This window comes from Dromiciops gliroides, chromosome 3, assembly GCF_019393635.1.
Source record: "Dromiciops gliroides isolate mDroGli1 chromosome 3, mDroGli1.pri, whole genome shotgun sequence".
Classification (NCBI taxonomy): domain Eukaryota; kingdom Metazoa; phylum Chordata; class Mammalia; order Microbiotheria; family Microbiotheriidae; genus Dromiciops; species Dromiciops gliroides.
Genome location: NC_057863.1, coordinates 492,731,172 through 492,748,349, shown reverse-complemented (window position 1 = coordinate 492,748,349; position 17,178 = coordinate 492,731,172). Strand labels below are relative to the sequence as shown.

At 39.2% G+C, this 17,178-nt stretch overlaps 1 protein-coding gene across 2 annotated transcripts in view; it reads right to left on the bottom strand.

The window, feature by feature from the left end:
- NCAPD3 (non-SMC condensin II complex subunit D3) overlaps positions 1-17,178 on the bottom strand; it is a 93,427-nt gene that overhangs the window by 22,991 nt on the left and 53,258 nt on the right. For both annotated transcript variants that reach the window (XM_043994980.1, XM_043994981.1), the window contains exons 20-24: positions 17,012-17,119; positions 15,359-15,470; positions 15,149-15,256; positions 12,970-13,208; positions 9,444-9,523 (exon numbers count right to left, since the gene is read on the bottom strand). In XM_043994980.1, the coding sequence (XP_043850915.1) occupies positions 9,444-9,523; positions 12,970-13,208; positions 15,149-15,256; positions 15,359-15,470; positions 17,012-17,119 (647 nt within the window). The remainder of the gene's footprint in view (positions 1-9,443; positions 9,524-12,969; positions 13,209-15,148; positions 15,257-15,358; positions 15,471-17,011; positions 17,120-17,178) is intronic.

The following is a 17,178-nucleotide window of genomic DNA, read 5'->3' as shown; positions in this document are numbered from 1 at the left end:
CCTGGAGAATCATAAAAAGGTAAACAGGGAAAAAAGAAATCACAAGGGACATTAAAAGGTTGAACTGTTTACATTCATACATGAGAAAATAATAATTCTAACTCATAAGAACTTTTTCAGTAAGGAATACACAGAGGACACAGGTCTGAACTGAATATGAAGGGATGGTATTTGTAAAGCATTTATTTTTTGTGTATCCTTTGTGGAGCAAACAGGGTGGGTTGTCTGGTGTCTGGGACTGGATTTGGGCTCTGGGCCTTCTGGGCCCAGGGCTGGTGCTTTGTCCACTGTGCCACCTACCTAACCCATGATGACATCTTTAAAATAGGGTTGAGGGGTAGGAGGAATAGACTAGGGGAGGGGAAAGGGGAGAGGTGGAATAGGGAAAGGTAGCTCACATGAAGGAAATAAGAAAAAAGCCTATGGAGGGGAGGGGAAGAGGGGGAAGGGGAGGGGGAGTGAGTGAACCTCACTATCAACAGAATTGGCTCAAAGAGGGAATAATGTACATACTGAAGTGGGTACAGTAATATATTTTTGCCCTGAGGAAAAGTGGGAGGAGACGGAGATTAGGTGGTGGGGAGAAGAGGGGAAGGAGGGAAGGGAAGTTTTGGGGAGGAAGCTGCAAAAAGCAAAACACTTTCGAGGAAGGTGAAGATGTTCTGCATAACACCACATGTATGACATATATTGAATTGCTTTATTTCATAGGGAGAGTTGAGGAGGGAGGAAGAAAAATTTTAAAAACAGAATTAGGGGTGGCTAGGTGGCGCAGTGGATAAAGCACCGGCCCTGGATTCAGGAGTACCTGAGTTCAAATCCGGCCTCAGACACTTAACACTTACTAGCTGTGTGACCCTGGACAAGTCACTTAACCCCAATTGCCTCACTAAAACAAAACAAAACAAAACAAAAAACAGAATTAGCTTAACCTCATCAGAGTGGGCTCAAGGAGGGAATAACACACACACACACCCAATTGGGAGGAGTAATCTATTTAACCCTACAGGAAAGTAGTGGGGGAAGAGGATAAGGAGGGAAGGGTGAATGAAGGGAGGATAGAACAGGGGAGGGGCAGTCAGTAGCAAAACACTTTTGAGGAAGATTAGGGCAAAATAAGATAGAAAATAGAGTAAATATCATTGGAAGGGAATGGGATGGAGGGAAATAGTTATGATGATTGACTACAATATCAAAATGTATGGTACCTACTCTGCTGGGCTATTGTAAAAAAAATTCTCTGTCAAATTCAAGGTACTATATAAAAATTATGATCAACAGGATGCTATCAGAAAAACCTGAAAAGACCCACATAAACTGAAGCAGAGAGAAATGTACTATATACAAAATAACAGCATTAGTGTAAGATGATCTGCTGGGAAGCACGTGGTTATTTTCAGCAAGGCAATGATCCAATATAACTCTGAAGAACTTATGAAAATTGCAGTCCATCTACAGAGAAAGAACTGGTGGTATCTGAAAACAGACTGAAACATTTGTTTTTGACAATTCCTTCATCTGAAGTTTTGTTTTTATCTGTTTTCTCTCACAACCTAGATAATGTAGAATTGTTTTCTATGACTACTCATGTATAATTTATATTGAATTGTTTGAATTCTTGGGGTGGGGGTGGGAAGGGAGGGAGGAAGAGAAGTTGGAACACAAAGTTTTAAAAAAAAATTGATGTCAAAATTTGCTTTAACATGTAATTTGGAAAATAAAAGTCTAAAAACAAAACAAAACAAAACAAAAAACCCAAAGGTAACCCAGAATTGTCTATTCACCTAACAAACAGGAAGCAACTGTTTGGGGAGTTTGTGAGGGCAAGAGTAAAATCCCACTGGTGAAGGGAAATTCCTAGGAAAAAATATAATCACGGCCAACATGAAACAATGGTCTGCTGCAATGATAGCTAGCCAGTAGATCCTAGATAAAATATGCTATCTTTAATCAACTCTGTATGGCAATCAATCAACAAGCATTAATAAAGAGCCTATCAGGTGTCATTCATTGTGTTAGGAGATGGGTATACAAAGACAGAAATCCAAAAGCCTCTGCCCTCAAAGGATTTACATTCTGTTGGGAGACATATAATATAAATATAAGTATATAAATAAATGTATGCAAAGTAAATATGAGGTAAATTTCTTGAGGTGAGGGCACTGGGACCTGGGGGTTGAGGAGAATAGGAAAGGCTTTATGTATTACTTGAGCAGGGTTCTGAAGAAAAGGACTCTGAGAAGTAGAAGTAAGACAGGAATGCATTCTGAACATCGGGTACAATGGAGTTAGAAGATGGGAATATAGTGTATACCAACAATAAGGAAGCCAATTTGGCTATACTGTAGAGTAAGACAAAGAAAGTAATGTAATGTTTGGAAAAGTAGATTAGGGGGACAGCTAGGTGGCACAGTGGATAGAGCACCGGCCCTGGATTCAGGAGGACCTGGGCTCAAAACCGGCCTCAGACACTTAACACTTACTAGCTGTGTGACCCTGGGCAAGTCACTTAACCCCAAATGCCTCACCAAAAAAAAAAGTAGATTAGGACCAGGTTATTAAGGGCTTTAAATGACAGACATTTGATTCTAGAGGCAATTTATTAAGCAAGAAAGTGACAGAGTCAGACATGTTCTTTATCAAATAAGATATTTGTAAAGCAGGTAGCATAGTGCCTGGAACATAGTAGAAGCTTTTATTATTATTATTTTTAAATATAACTTTGAAATCCGTGTAGAGAATGGATTCACACAGGGAAAGAACTGAGTCTTGGAGGCCAATCAGAAGTGTGAGAAAATAACTATTAATAATGGATTTCAGGGGAGACCCACAGATCAGTTTCAGTCCTTTCCCCCTCCGCCCCCTCCCCCCCTCCAGAAAGTTCAGCTCTTGCCGGGAATGAGCCTGAGGGAACAAAGGAAATGGAGAAAGACTCTCTTGTCTAGCTCAGTAAAGAACCACAACTAGATACTAGACACTTCCATCTCTTGCATACTCTTCCCTGAGGTTATCTGTAGAGTTCATTTTAATTTAGAACACCCCTGAGTCATGTCAGTCAATGGAATTGAATGATGCTAACCAATTAGTTTAGGTCAATGCCTCAATCTAAAGAGGATAAAAACCTTGGCCACCCCAGGGTCTCTCTCTCTCTTTTTTTTTTAAATTTATTTTTTTTTTAGTGAGGCAATTGGGGTTAAGTGACTTGCCCAGGGTCACACAGCTAGTAAGTGTTAAGTGTCTGAGGCCGGATTTGAACTCAGGTACTCCTGAATCCAGGGCTGGTGCTCTATCCACTGAGCCATCTAGCTGCCCCAACATTAATTGTTAAAAGGCTCGCTTCATCCAGAAAATTCAAGTCTAAAATGAAAGATGAGTCAGTCAAACACCTCAACATCAGTTTCTAGGAGCTACAGGCGGTATGCGCCAGCCAGTCTTGATCTCTTTCATTATATAGGTACACTTTTTAAAGGCTCAACTTCCAACTTGGACTAAACTTTTTTTTTTTTTTGGTAAGGCAATTGGGGTTAAGTGACTTGCCCAGGGTCACACAGCTAGTAAGTATCAATGTTCTGAGGTCGGATTTGAACTCAGGTACTCCTGACTCCAGGGCCGGTGCTCTATCCACTGCACCACCTAGCTGCCCCTTGGACTAAAATTTAAAACCTGATACTTTGATGAACTTGCGGAAGCAGGGTATTGATTAACCATATTGTCCTTTTCAGCTGAAGTTTTTCAAAATAATCTTTGTTTTGCAGGCGACTAGATTATTAAATAGCAATGATTTTATAATAAAACAATAGTTTAACAGAAAAATTAATAAACAGAAAAAAAAAGAGAAACTTCATTTATCAGCAGACCCTTGAGGATTCAGTTATTTTATCCTATAGAAAACAGAAGTAGTTAAATATGAGCAATGAGTATCATTCTGCTACAGACATAAAGCTAGGTTTCTAATAACCCTAGAAGGCCAAAAAGAGGCATCTGATCATTTTCATTTTTAGATTTAGTAAGAGGCAGTGAAATATAACTTAGTTCAGACTTCCTCCCAGGTCAAATTCTGTATGCTAGCCTAAAGCAGAGATCTGCTAAGTAGGTCCAGCCTGGAAATGGGCACTTTGCTCCTTTACCAACTGTGAATATGGTGCTACAATGGCACCACCTAGTGGAATCAAGGGGAACTATCTCAGTATTTCATAGTAGGAATACATGGCAAAAGGTCAATTTAACATGACACCAGCTACAACTACCATGCAAACTCATACATTCCCAGGACCTAATGAAATCAATCTGGTTTCAAAATAAATTCATCCCTTTATCACTGCTGCCTGTTATCTCACGTGAAATCTTCACAAGCAAGTAGCTATATAGAAGACCTTGAGTATTGTTCAGTCATGATTCCAAGGACCATAGGACAGTGGGAGAAGGGAGGAAAAACTATTCTTTCTGTTTTTTTTATGTTTTAGACTTTCCCTTATCTCCTACCCTGCCCCCAATTCCTTTCTGTGTTATAATCCTCCTTCATAAGAGATTCACAGCATGTTTTATGTACCAATATTCTTTTATGTGCAAGTGATCTGTCACAGGAATAAGAAAAGTCAGGGAATTTGTATTTGTGGCCAAAAAACATTTTCCCCCTTCTGTTCATGATTAGAAAATATTATTAAGCACCTCTAATTATGTTTGGGATAATGTTAAACATTATGATGATCCCTGTTTTGGAGGTGTAATTTATTTAATGGTAGGAGAGTGTTAAATAACTAACATGGTCCACTTCCCGGTTATCCAAAACAGGAAGATTCACAATACATCAGCAAATAAATATTTATTAGATACCTATGAGCAAAATACTGCATTAAGCACTGAGCATACAAAGAAAAAGAAAAAAAAAACAGTCCCTGATCTCAAGGAGTTGCCAATAATAACAGGGAAAACAACATATAAACAACTATGTGCAAACAAGCTATATATAGGATAAATACAAAATAATTAACAGAGGCAAGGTACTAGAATTAGGAGGGATGGGGAAATTCTTCCTGCATAAGGGGCTCTGAGCTAGGACTTGAAGAAAACCAAAGAAGCTTGGAGACGGAGGTGACGAGGGAGAGCACTCCAGGCAGGGGGGACAGCCAGAGAAAATGCCTGGAGCCTGGAGATGGAGGGTCTTGTTCAGGGAGCAACCAGGAGGAGGCCACTGTCCCCGGGATCAAACAGGACACACAGGGTAGAAAATAAAAGAAAGCTGACAGGGAGGGGAGCCCTAGTTTCTGAAGGGTTTTTAACACGAATCAGAGGATTGTATATTTGATCCTGGAGGCAACAGGAAACCACGGGAGTTTACTGAGTAGGGAAGTGACACGGTCAGACCTGAACGTTAGGAAAATCACTTTGATGGCCGAGTGAAAGATGGACTGGAGGGGGAAAAGCCTTGGGGCAGACACTTACAACAGGTCATGGCGACCATTCGGGTGCAATTAGAGGAAGGTTCGCCACACCAGGGTAATCGCAGCATCAGAAGGGTGGAGGAGGGATAATTGAGAGATGTTGCAAAGGTAAGATGGACAGCTTTTGGCAACAGACTGATTATGAGCAGTGAGAAAGAGGGAGGAGCTGAAGATGACACCTGTGTTGTGAGCCTGGGGAATTGGGGGGATGGTGGTGACAATAACAGAGAAGTTCAGAAGGGGAAAGGGCTTAAGGTAATAAGTTTAAGATTTTTGAAGATAATGAGTTCAGTCTGGGGTATGTTGAGTTTAAGATGTTTACAGGACGTCTGGTTTGAGATGTCTAATAGACAGAGATATAAGGCTGGTGGTCAGCATAGAGGTCAAGTTATACACAGACTTGAGAATCAAGACACAGATAATAATTGAATCAATCCACGAGGGCTGATGAAATCACCGAGGGAAAGAGAAAAGAGAAGAGAACCCAGGACAAACTCCTATGAAACACCAGGCTTAGCAGGAATGACCTGGATGAGAATCCAGCAAAGGAGACTGAATAGGAGCAGTCAGACTAGTAGGAGAAAAATTAAGAAAAAGTGGTATCTTGAAAACCTAGAAAGAGAAGAGTATCATGAACCAGAGGATGATCGACAGTGTCAAAGGCCACAGATAGGTGAAGAAGGATGAGGACTGATAAAAGGCCACTGGATTTAGCAATCAGAAAATCATTGGTAATTTTGGAGAAAGCTGTTTCAGTTGAATGTTGAGGTCATAAGACAGACTGCAGAGATTTAAGAAGAGAATGAGAAGCGAAAGTGGAGATACCTTGTAGACAACCTTCTCAAGGAGTTTGGTCAAAAAAGGATAGAAATATATGGGATAAGAGCTAGTTGGGATGCATGGATCAAGTGAAGGCTTTCTAAGAATGCAGGAGACATGGGCATGTTTTTAGGCAGTAGGGAAGCAACCAGTAGAAAGAGAGAGATTGAAGACAAATGAGAATGGAGGGGCCACAGCAGGGCAATCTGCTGGGGAAGACAGGAAGAAATGGGGCCACTTGTGCATGTGGAGGGATTGGCCTTAGTAAGAAGAAGGGCCACCTCTTCATGTGAATGAGGTGAAGGCATCTTGTTGACATGAGATAAGGAGGAAAGGAAAAGAGGGAGCTCTCAGGAAAGGGCCTCAATTTTTTCAATAAAACATGAGGCAAGGTTCTCAGATGAGAGAGAAGGGGGAGGGTAAGCCATAGGAGGCTGAATAAAAATGTTTAGAATAGCAGCTGTGGTGAGTGGGATAGCGAGTTAATTTTTTGTTGTTCAGTCATTTCAGTCATGTGCCACTCTTTGTGAACCTATTTGGGTTTTGGGTTTGTTTGTTTTTTTCCTGATTGGAACTTTTCTTGAGTAAATAGTATTTTATTTTTTCCAATTACATGTAAAGATAGTTTTCGACATTCATGGGGGAGGGGGGGTGTTCATTTATTTATTTATTTAGAATTTTCCCCAAGTTACATGTAAAAACAAATTTTCACATTGATTTTTTAAAACTTTGTGTTCCAAATTCTCTTCTTCCCTCACTCCCCACTCCTCAAGAACTCAAGCAATTCAATTTAAATTATACATGTGCAGTCATGCAAAACATTTCCACATTAGAACTACCAAATTTATGTACTGAGCCCAGTCATAACAGTTGCATTATTTTCTCCAGCTTTGTTTGGCAACACAAGCGTGAGAACAAAGGCAGCAGGTACTAGGAGTGATCCAAGGCTAAGGTTTGGCAGGGAACAAATGGCAATATAAAGGGGCCAGGGACTCAAGAGAAGAAAACAGTGTGGAGGTGAACTGGGGGTTTGAAGGATTATCAATATGTATGTGGAAGCCCCTAGCATGGGACAAGAGTTGGGGAGGAGAAAAAGATTGTGAGCCACTTACTGAACTCACTGAGGAAGGAGAATGGAGACCTTTGAAGGTCTGCAGACAACAGCTACCCAGAATTTGATTGGCTGATGGATATGAACTGCATAAACCTCAAAGGAATAGATATTACTGAGTGATGGAAGTCGGCAGAGAACCTGGAAGTGGCAATGGGGGAGTAAGAAGTATTCCAACTCCCTGACCCCAACCAGTGAGCTAAGAAGAATAGTGCAGGGCAATACTGGAAAGGATGACCAGAGGGTCTCTGTCATCAGACTCAGTGAGAGTAAGAAGATGGAAGGAGTGGGAAAGGAAAAGATTGAAGATGCAAGCGAATTTGGAGCAGTCCTCTGTGTTCCAGAGGACACAGTGGAAGGGGTGGGTGGCTTTGGGGTGGGAAATGGAGGAGGTAGGGGAGGAATGCTTGACTATATTTATGGCCATTAACCTTCTATTACTGTTTTGTTACATATGAAATGTTCTCTTAAAAAATATATAGTGGAAACGAAAGTCCTTCTACAGAGAACACGGAGGAAAATATTTGAGACCATATTTAGAACCAGAGAGACCCATTATTATAAGCTATTTATAGCTAATGAACTCCTTAAAGACCTTTTCCCAATAGTGGCTGCTTTTGCCATGGCATTCAACATGCCCTTTTCCAATTTCAGACTTGCTATAAAAAAATATTCATACAACATAATCCAGTGGTTGCATGTTCTGTCACAGATCATTTCTCACCCCCTTGAAAATAAATTTCAAAGGAAATCTGTTACAAAAGGATAAGAATTAACAATTTGCAAAGTATCATGTTTTCTTTTCTCTCTTAGCTCCCCTATGTAAGTGTTTTACCCTTGTAAGACTCATCTCCATATACTCATGTGACTTGTCAAATGGTTCAAAATCAGAAACAGATAGGATCCATCAGTGGAAATGATTTTGAAAAAAGATCTATTACCATATTCTTGCTCCTGTACCCTAGAGGAAGCTGGAAGCTCAGGGGAGAAAGCACTAGGCCTAGAGTCAGGAAGACCTGAATTCAAATTTAGTCTTAGACACTTACTAGCTCTGTGATCCTGGGCAAATCACTTAACCTTTGTTTACCTCAATTTCTTCAACTGTAAAATGGACAGCAAGATGGCACAGTGGATAGAGTGCCAGGCTTGGAGTGAGGAAGGCTCATCTTCCTGAATTCAAATCTGGTCTCAGACACTTCCTAGCTGTGTGACCCTAGATAAGTCACTTAACCCTGTTTGCCTCAATTCCCTATCTGTAAAATAAGCTGGAGAAAGAAATGGCAAACCACTCTGGTATCTTTGCCAAGAAAACCCCAAATGGGGTCATGAAGAGTTGGACACAACTGAAAAAAGACTAAACAACAACAAAATGGGGATAATAATAGCACCTGCCTCAAAAGGTAGCTGTAAGGATCAAATAAGATAATATTTGTTTTTTAAAAAGCTCTTAGCACAGTGTCTGACACATAGTAGGTGCTATATAAATGTTTACACCTTCACTAAGGACTACTGAGGCCTTTCTATCTGACTAGCAGCTGAAATTTCTTATATGTGTTGTTTCCCTCATTCAAAAGTAAGCTACCCTGAAAGTAGGCACTGCTTCTACTTTGCTATTTGCATCTCAAGTCCTTTGCATATATCAAGTGCTTATAAATGCATTCATTCATTCATATGCTCTGGTATATACAGTGTTTTACTTCAACTCTTAAGATTCCTCTCTTTACACATCAGCTCTCTCATAAATGATTAAAGTGGTCAACAAAACTAAGTCAGGAGCCAATGGCTGTTGCTCTATGAATTCTAACTCAACCAGGACACATTTTCTTATTAGACCTCTAAAGCAGGATTACAAAGCATAGTTAATGCTTAGAAAACTATGTGCTGTTCAATGTGGGTAACATTTATAAACTGCCTGAATGATATTCAAAGCTCACCACTGCTTTCACAAATTTTATAATTTCATAAAGCTAAACTAATTAGGCAGAAAAGAGATAATAAATAGCTACAAGTTATTACTTAGAATTCAGTTAAGTAATCTGATATACCAAAACTTTGAGGAAAAGATATCATACCTGGAAATTTCTGAATTTTCATCCACCAGAGAACTCACAAACCTAAAGAACAGTGATCCCTTCCATTTCACAAATTCTTCCTAGGGAAAACAGAAAACAGAATATTTCAAGATTTGCTAAATATATAGATCTTAAGTGTATTAGTTGCCTAATTACCTAAAGTAACTTTACTTAATGTCAGCTCTTATCAGATATTCATTTTTTTCCTGTGGCTCATTAGTTCAATTGGTTAGACTTTGATTCTAATGATATAAAAGTCAAGAACTTAGATATCCAATAAGCCAGCCACAAGCTCATTTGTTTTTCTCTGTTCCATAGTCACACATTCTATATTAACCATCTCAAAAACCATTTTCTTGTCAGGAAAGATCATTGTTGACAGTGTAGACAAATCAGTTCAAAACCATCACTAATACTGGTAAAATGACTCAGAGTACATTCCTGCCTTGAGTCAGTCGTGTCACAGTAATCTACTGCTTGTTGATTAATTGTTCTTGAAGGCAGAATGGAAAAATGGAAATGGAAAAGTGAATTTGGAATCAAAGGGTCTTGGTTCAGGTATATTACTACATGGGTGTTGCTGCTTGTTGTTATTTAGTCATTTCAGTCATGGCCAATTCTTCATGATCCCATTTGGGATTTCTTGGAAAAGATACTGAAGTGGTTTGTCATTTCCTTCCCCAGCTCATTTTACAGATAAAGAACTGAAGTAGACAGGGGTAAGTGACTTACCCAGGGTCACAAAGCTAGTAAGTGTCTGAGGCTGGATTTGAACTCAGGAAGATGAGTCTTCCTCACTCCAGGTCTGGCACTTTATCCACTGTGACACCAAGCTGCTTTCCTACTTGACTAACCTTGTGTAAATTACTTTATCACACTGGGGCTATTTTCCCAGCTTTAATCAGGGTGGGTGGGTAGAACCAGATGATTTCTAACATTACTTTCTGTTCTAAGTCCTATTACCTTTCAGTCAATGGGCTAGCATATAAGTTACTACAGATCCCAATAGATTGGAAGAATACATAGCAAAATTAAGTTCCTACTTTTAAAGGTTAGGATTCTTGTCCCTATCATAGTGATCAAATTTTCCATATAAAAATAAACAAACCTTACATAGCCTTAACATATCTGAGCCCAAAGCTACAGACAAAGAATAAACAAAAATATGAAAAAGCTGTGCTGTGAACTGGAGGTGAATATGATTTTCTGAAGTCAACTACAAAGCAGGAAGTTTGCTAAATTCCAACTGGAAGCACTTGTGAAGAATTCCTTGTTTAACCCTATCTACATCTACCGACCACTGGAATCCTTTGTCTGGATGTCCTCAATGACTTCAGTTTCCATCTTAAAGTTTTCTTTTCCATCTCAACCCTACTATCATTCTTGCTGACAATATTCACAATGAAGACCCTTTGAACACATTGGCATCTCAGTTCATTAACCTCCTCCCTGATTTCTATCTAAGAAATAGTCTCAGAGGCAGAATGGACCCCAGAGACCTGAAGTCCAAGTGTACCTAAATAATAACAGCTAATAATAATAGGAGGCAGCTAGATGGCTCAGTGGATAGGCTGGAGTCAGGAAGATCTGAGTTCAAATCTGGTTATGTGACCAGGGCAAATCACTTAACCTCTGCTCGCCTTAATTCAGTGGAGAAGGAAATGGCAAACCAGTCCAGCCTCTTTGCCAAGAAAAACCCCTGGACAGTATGATCCATGAGGTCACCAAGGGTTGGGCATGATCAAATAATGACAAGAATCAAATAATAATAATAGCTAACATATAATCTACTATGTGACAGACACTGTACTAAGTGCTTTACAATTATTATCTCATTTGATCCTAAAAACAACCTTGTGATGTGCTATTGTTTTTCCCATTTTATAGTTGAGTAAACTGAGACAAAAAGCAATTAAGCAACTTGCCCAGGGTCACAAAGCTTATAAGTGTGTCTAAGGTTATATTTGAACTCAGATCCTACTGACTCCACACACTCTATCTCTTTCATCAACTAACTCCTTGATGCTCCTCTCCCCTCCCAATTTTGGTCTCCTTCTACTCTCCCCAAATGATTTTCTCCAAAGTCACCAGGAATTTCCAAATAGTCAATCAATCAATAAGCATTTATTGAGTACTTACTAAGTGCCAGCACTATGCTCGGTGCTACAAAATAGAGGAAAGAGACAGTCTCTGCCCCTCAAGGAGGTACAATCTAATGGGGGAGAGATGGGCAAACAAATATGGGCAAAAAAGCTATATGCAGATGAATAAGAAATAATTACCAGAAGGAAGGTACTACAATTAAGAGGGGTTGGGAAAGGCTTCCTGTAGAGGATGGGATTTTAGTTGGGCCCTGAAGGAAGCCAGGAAAGGCAGTAGGCAGAAATGATGAAGGAAGCATTCCTGGAATAAGGGAGTGCCTGAAATCAAGGCACGGATTATCTTGTTTGTCACTGGACTGGGAGAGGACATGAAGAGTGAGCTGTAAGAAGACGGGAGGGGGCAGGAGGGGAGGCAGTGCTGGGCTATGAAGGGCTCGAATGCCAAATAGGATTTTTTATTTGATCATGGAGGTGACAAGGAGTTATCAGAGTTGGGGGTGGGGGGTGGGGCGGTGACGTGGTCAGACCTGTACTTTAGGAAGATCCCTTTGGTACACAAGTGGAGGATAGATTGACTTGTGGCCGATAAACTCAGCAGCAAGCTATTGCAATAGTCCAATGTGAAGTAATAGGGGCCTGCAGCAATGTGTAACAGTATCGAGGGGTCAGGGCAGGTATCTGAAAGATGACGAAAGGTTCATTTGAAAGGCCTTGGCAAGAAAATGGATATGAGGGGGTAAGAGTTAGTAAGGAATTGAGGATGACACCTAAGTTACTAGTCTGGGGGACTAGAATAATGGTAGTGACCTTGACAGTAATAGCGGTACAAGGGGTAGGAGTTGAGGGGGAAAGATAATGTGTTCAGTTTTGGACATGTTGAGTTTAAGATGTCTACTGATGTCTGAAAGGAAGTTAGAGGTGCAATAGCCAAACCCTAGTACCTTTTCATAAGACTGAAGACTTTCTGAGCTTTCTACAGCTTTTGAGAATTGACCACCTCTTGGCATCTATGACATGGCAAGTACTGACCAAGTGTCTGCTTTGTGCTAGGCACTATTCTAAGCACTGAAGACAGCAAGACAGTACTGAAATGGCCCCTACCCTCGGGTAATTTACTACAGCCTGTATTCTGCCACTTGCTAGCATGTGTAGAAGCTTCTGCCTATTACGATCCTTACATTTCCACACATCCGCAGGTCATGGCTCTCTCCCTTGCCAAAACATCTAATAGCACTTTCCTTGGCCTTTACTGAATTCTACCTTGTATTATTTTTATTTATATACACTTCATAATGCTTTATTAGCCTGTAAATTCCTTGAGGGTAGACACTGTGCTTTTTTTTAACCACTGTATATCTGGTGCCTAACACTGTACCTTGCACACAAAAGCTACTTGTGGCTTTAACTGCATAAACTCAACATACCTGTAAGAGGTTGGTCAGCAAAATAAGAGTCTGTTTTCGGATGAAAGGATCTGAGTCCTTTAGACACACGGAGATATTGGGAATGTATCTGTCCACCATGGCCGTGTAGCGAATGCACAGGTCACATAAAACAATAATCACATTGTTGCGGATGGCCACTTCCTCACAAACCTCCAGCTCACGCACCAGGGCTGCAATGCACTTCTTTGCAAAATCTTCGTGCTGTAAACATAATTTTCCTGTAATAGGAGAGAATTAATCATTAGAGACATATTCTATTTTATGCCTAAATACCTGATGCTTAACTTCTCTAAGTTTTCACTTGTTATAAGTCAATACAAATAAACCAACACAAAGCCAATCAAACAAGAAGGTAAAGTAAAATCACACACTAAAAACAGGACAAGACAAAGTATCTTTTTTTTTAGTGAGGCAATTGGGGTTAAGTGACTTGCTCAGGGTCACATAGCTAGTAAATGTTAAGTGACTGAGGCCACATTTGAACTCAGGTACTCCTGAATCCAGGGCCGGTGCTTTAACCACTGCGCTGTCTAGCTGCCCCTACAAAGTATCTTAAAAGAAAGTAAATTCTAGAAATCTTATGACAAGCATTCCATGGAGAGTCAAAGACTAATGAAACAATCTTCCTTTCTCTATTAAGCAACGAGCCAGCCTTACAAATAACATATACCTGAAAGGAACTCACAAAACTTAATAAATGAGGCATTGAACTTAGAATCAGGAATGCAAAGATTTATTTTTCTTGGTGGTTGCTACTTATTTCCTCTGTCCCCAAATTACTTGCATTCTGGTTCATCTGCTTCTGCCTCAACAAATCCATCTCCTAATTGTATGTCCCATCTGCACCCAGCACCACCTGTCTTTTCTTTTTTTTTTTTTGAGTTTACAAGATTTTGATATGTAATCTTTAATTTTCCAAAATGAAAGTGTATTATTGCATTGAATTATTATGCATACCTTTTATGAACAGTTCATTTTTCCAAAACTGAATTTTGCTATTTAAGATAGCTGGCAGAACAGCGGATAGAGTGTTAGGCATGGAGTCAGGACGTCCTGAGTTCAAATCTAGCTTCAGTTACTAGTTACTAGTTACTGGCCAAGTTATTTCACATGTTTGCCTCCATTTCCTCAACTGTAAAATGGGGATTATAATAGCACCTGCCTCACAGGGTTGTTGTAAGGATCAAATGAGATAGTATTTGTAGGGGCAGCTAGGTGGTACAGTGGATAGAACACTGACCCTGGAATCAGGAGGACCTGAATTCAAATCCGACCTCAGACACTTAACACTTACTAGTTGTGTGACCCTGGGCAAGTCACTTAACCCCAACTGCCTCACAAGAAAGAAAGGAAAGAAGGAAGGAAGGAAGGAAGGAAGGAAGGAAGGAAGGAAGGAAGGAAGGAAGGAAGGAAGGAAGGAAGGAAGGAAGGAAGGAAGGAAGGAAGGAAGGAAGGAAGGAAGGAAGGAAGGAAGGAAGGAAGGAAGGAAGGAGATAGTATTTGTAATAAGCAGCTAGCATAGTGAGTGGCACACAGTAGGTACTATATAAATGCTTATTCCTATCCCATTTTTGGCAAGTTTAGCTTAGTGTATACTGTTATAAGGAACACCTGGCAGACATTTTTTTAAAAGTCCTTATGAGAAAAGCAAAATTTTAATTTCTAAAAGGGTTTTTAAAGCTTCACTAACAGCTGTAGTTCCCAGAGAAATATTTTCAATACCCAAAACCTCCTTTTCCAGATGCTATCTTCTGGTGAATGATATGTAGTTCCTCTTGTCAAGAATCCAGGAATGAACATACATACATACATACATACACACATACATACTTTTTAATTGCAATACATTAGCATGTTCCTGGACCCCTTCTTCTTTAATCCCACACAGGAACTTTTCTAAATCTAACAGTCTCATATGGAAAAGTGTCATCAACGTGTCATCCCCTTCTTCCCCCCCACCCATTAGCTTTCTGTTATCCATACAGATTTGGGTTTGCTATTAGACATTACTTCTAAAAACTCCAAGTGTTGTAGTAATATGAACTCAGGACCCAATAAATGGCACCACGATTATGCTTAGGGAAGGAACTACAAAACTATTTAAAGGCAAAAGATGAAGAATGGGTTTTCCACGCTATTGTTCTTATACTACTCTTACCAAGGGTGATGACAGTGTAGGCTCTTATCAGTGGAGGCATAACAGAGCCTCTAAACTGGGACAGTGGTTGAGAAGCTGGAAGATTATTATTATCTTGAGATGAAGGCACTGAGGAGGGAAAAAAGTAAAGATTTAAATATATTCTTTACGTTAATATTGCCTTTTGGCAGTGCTGAATTATGTTAAGTTCCCGAAGTTCATGTGCCTTACATTGGTCCTCATCAACAGAAGCCAGAATAGACTGAATCAGAAAGAAGACTCGTTTCCCCACTTTGGCCGGACACAGCTGGGCCACATCTCCTAAGGTAAAGATATGTTTCACCTACAGAAAGAAGTGATTTTATAAACAAACATGGAAAGAGAAGAATGAGTTCCATAGTTGATTTATCATTTTTCAAGGATAAAGTCAGTGGCAACTGCTTTGGATAAAATAAACTAAAGAACAGAATGATGCAAATTGTGGCTATTGTTAGTAACATTTTCCTCCTTTGGTCCTTGAAGCATTGGAATTAAAATATGTTTTAGGCTAACTTACCTAATTAAAAGCAAAATTGGGAGAAAAAAACCCAAAACCTTTAAAGTTACCATCCTTCCTAATGGACAAAATGAAAGCTAAAGTCCTCATTAAGGAGACACACAGTTTAAAATTTTAAATATATATTTTGGTTGAAATATATGACAATAAGAAGTCCTATCTAATAAAATCCAATTGCTGCACACAGGAAAAATCCTTTTCATATTTATCTTGACTATGACATAGGTGTTAGTGACAGATTTAACTTAACAATAAATTAGTTTAATCAGATTAGTCCAAAAAAGGGGACATTTGGGAAAATTACAGTTTTAAAAATATAAAACTAGTTTGAACAATGAAGTTTTAGATTCTTTCAGAGGGATTAAAGTCAATGTCACTGGAGAAACTTTGAAAACCAAGTCTGTTCTATACAGATCTGTGGATCATTACACAGCACTTTCATTCCTTCTGATACCTATAACATTTAATATAAAATATGCACATAGTAATGCCTCAGGCACTAACATCCTTCTCTGAAAAATAACAATGGTATTTAATTACTCAGAACTGGAAGTGCTGGGTGGCAAAAGGAAAAAGGAACTATAAGGAAGGTTTTCTCTGAACTTTTAGATGGATTAGAAAAATGACCTGATCTTCAATAATGATGGCCAGTGTTGAACAGCACCAAGAATGAGTTCATTATTTCCTTCTTTGCATGGTGTCAGATGCTAATATCAGTCCTTTTGGGAGTTACCATAAAATACTTTTTGACTTACAGTCCATTAATCAGTTAATTAGCTCAATATTCACTCCCTCTGAAGGAATATCTTGCACTAAACCATATTCCATAGCAGAAAGTATAAGAAAATTGTGTACAAGAACATCATCATACCTCTTAGGGGTCAGGTGTGTTTTGAATTCTAAAGCATCTCGTTTTTATTTTAGACATTACTTTGGAACCATCCAGCACTACTTGCTGATTCTGTATTTGTGAAGCTCAAATACCTCACAAAGTACTTTCTCATTCAAAAATTAAATGAAGAGTAAACGCAACTCATCATTTACTTTCCTTGTTATTTCTATGTTTTCTTTTAAACAACATGTAACACTTGTTATGTTTGCCCTCTTGTAATCAAGTTTCTTATAGAGTTATTCTAGAAAATAAGAATGTAAGAAAAATCAAATAGTAGAACAACCAAAAATTGTTGAGGTTTTATTTTTTTAACTGAGTTAGGAAAGCCCTCTGATTTTTCAGCAATGTTTAAGATGTATGTTAAATAGAAAAACAATTTTTTAAATTGGCCATTAAAAAAGGAAGAGAAAAGGAGGGCAAAGGAGTAGGTGCTTACCAACAAGTCTTCTTCCATATTTACTGTTCCACCTTCTTTAAGAACAACTTTAGAAATGTAGTTCTCACATGCAGAGAGGATATCAACACACACCTGGTTCAGTAATTCCTATGCCAAAGTAAATATAGGATATATTCAACATTTATTAGGTGCCTACTATGTGCAAG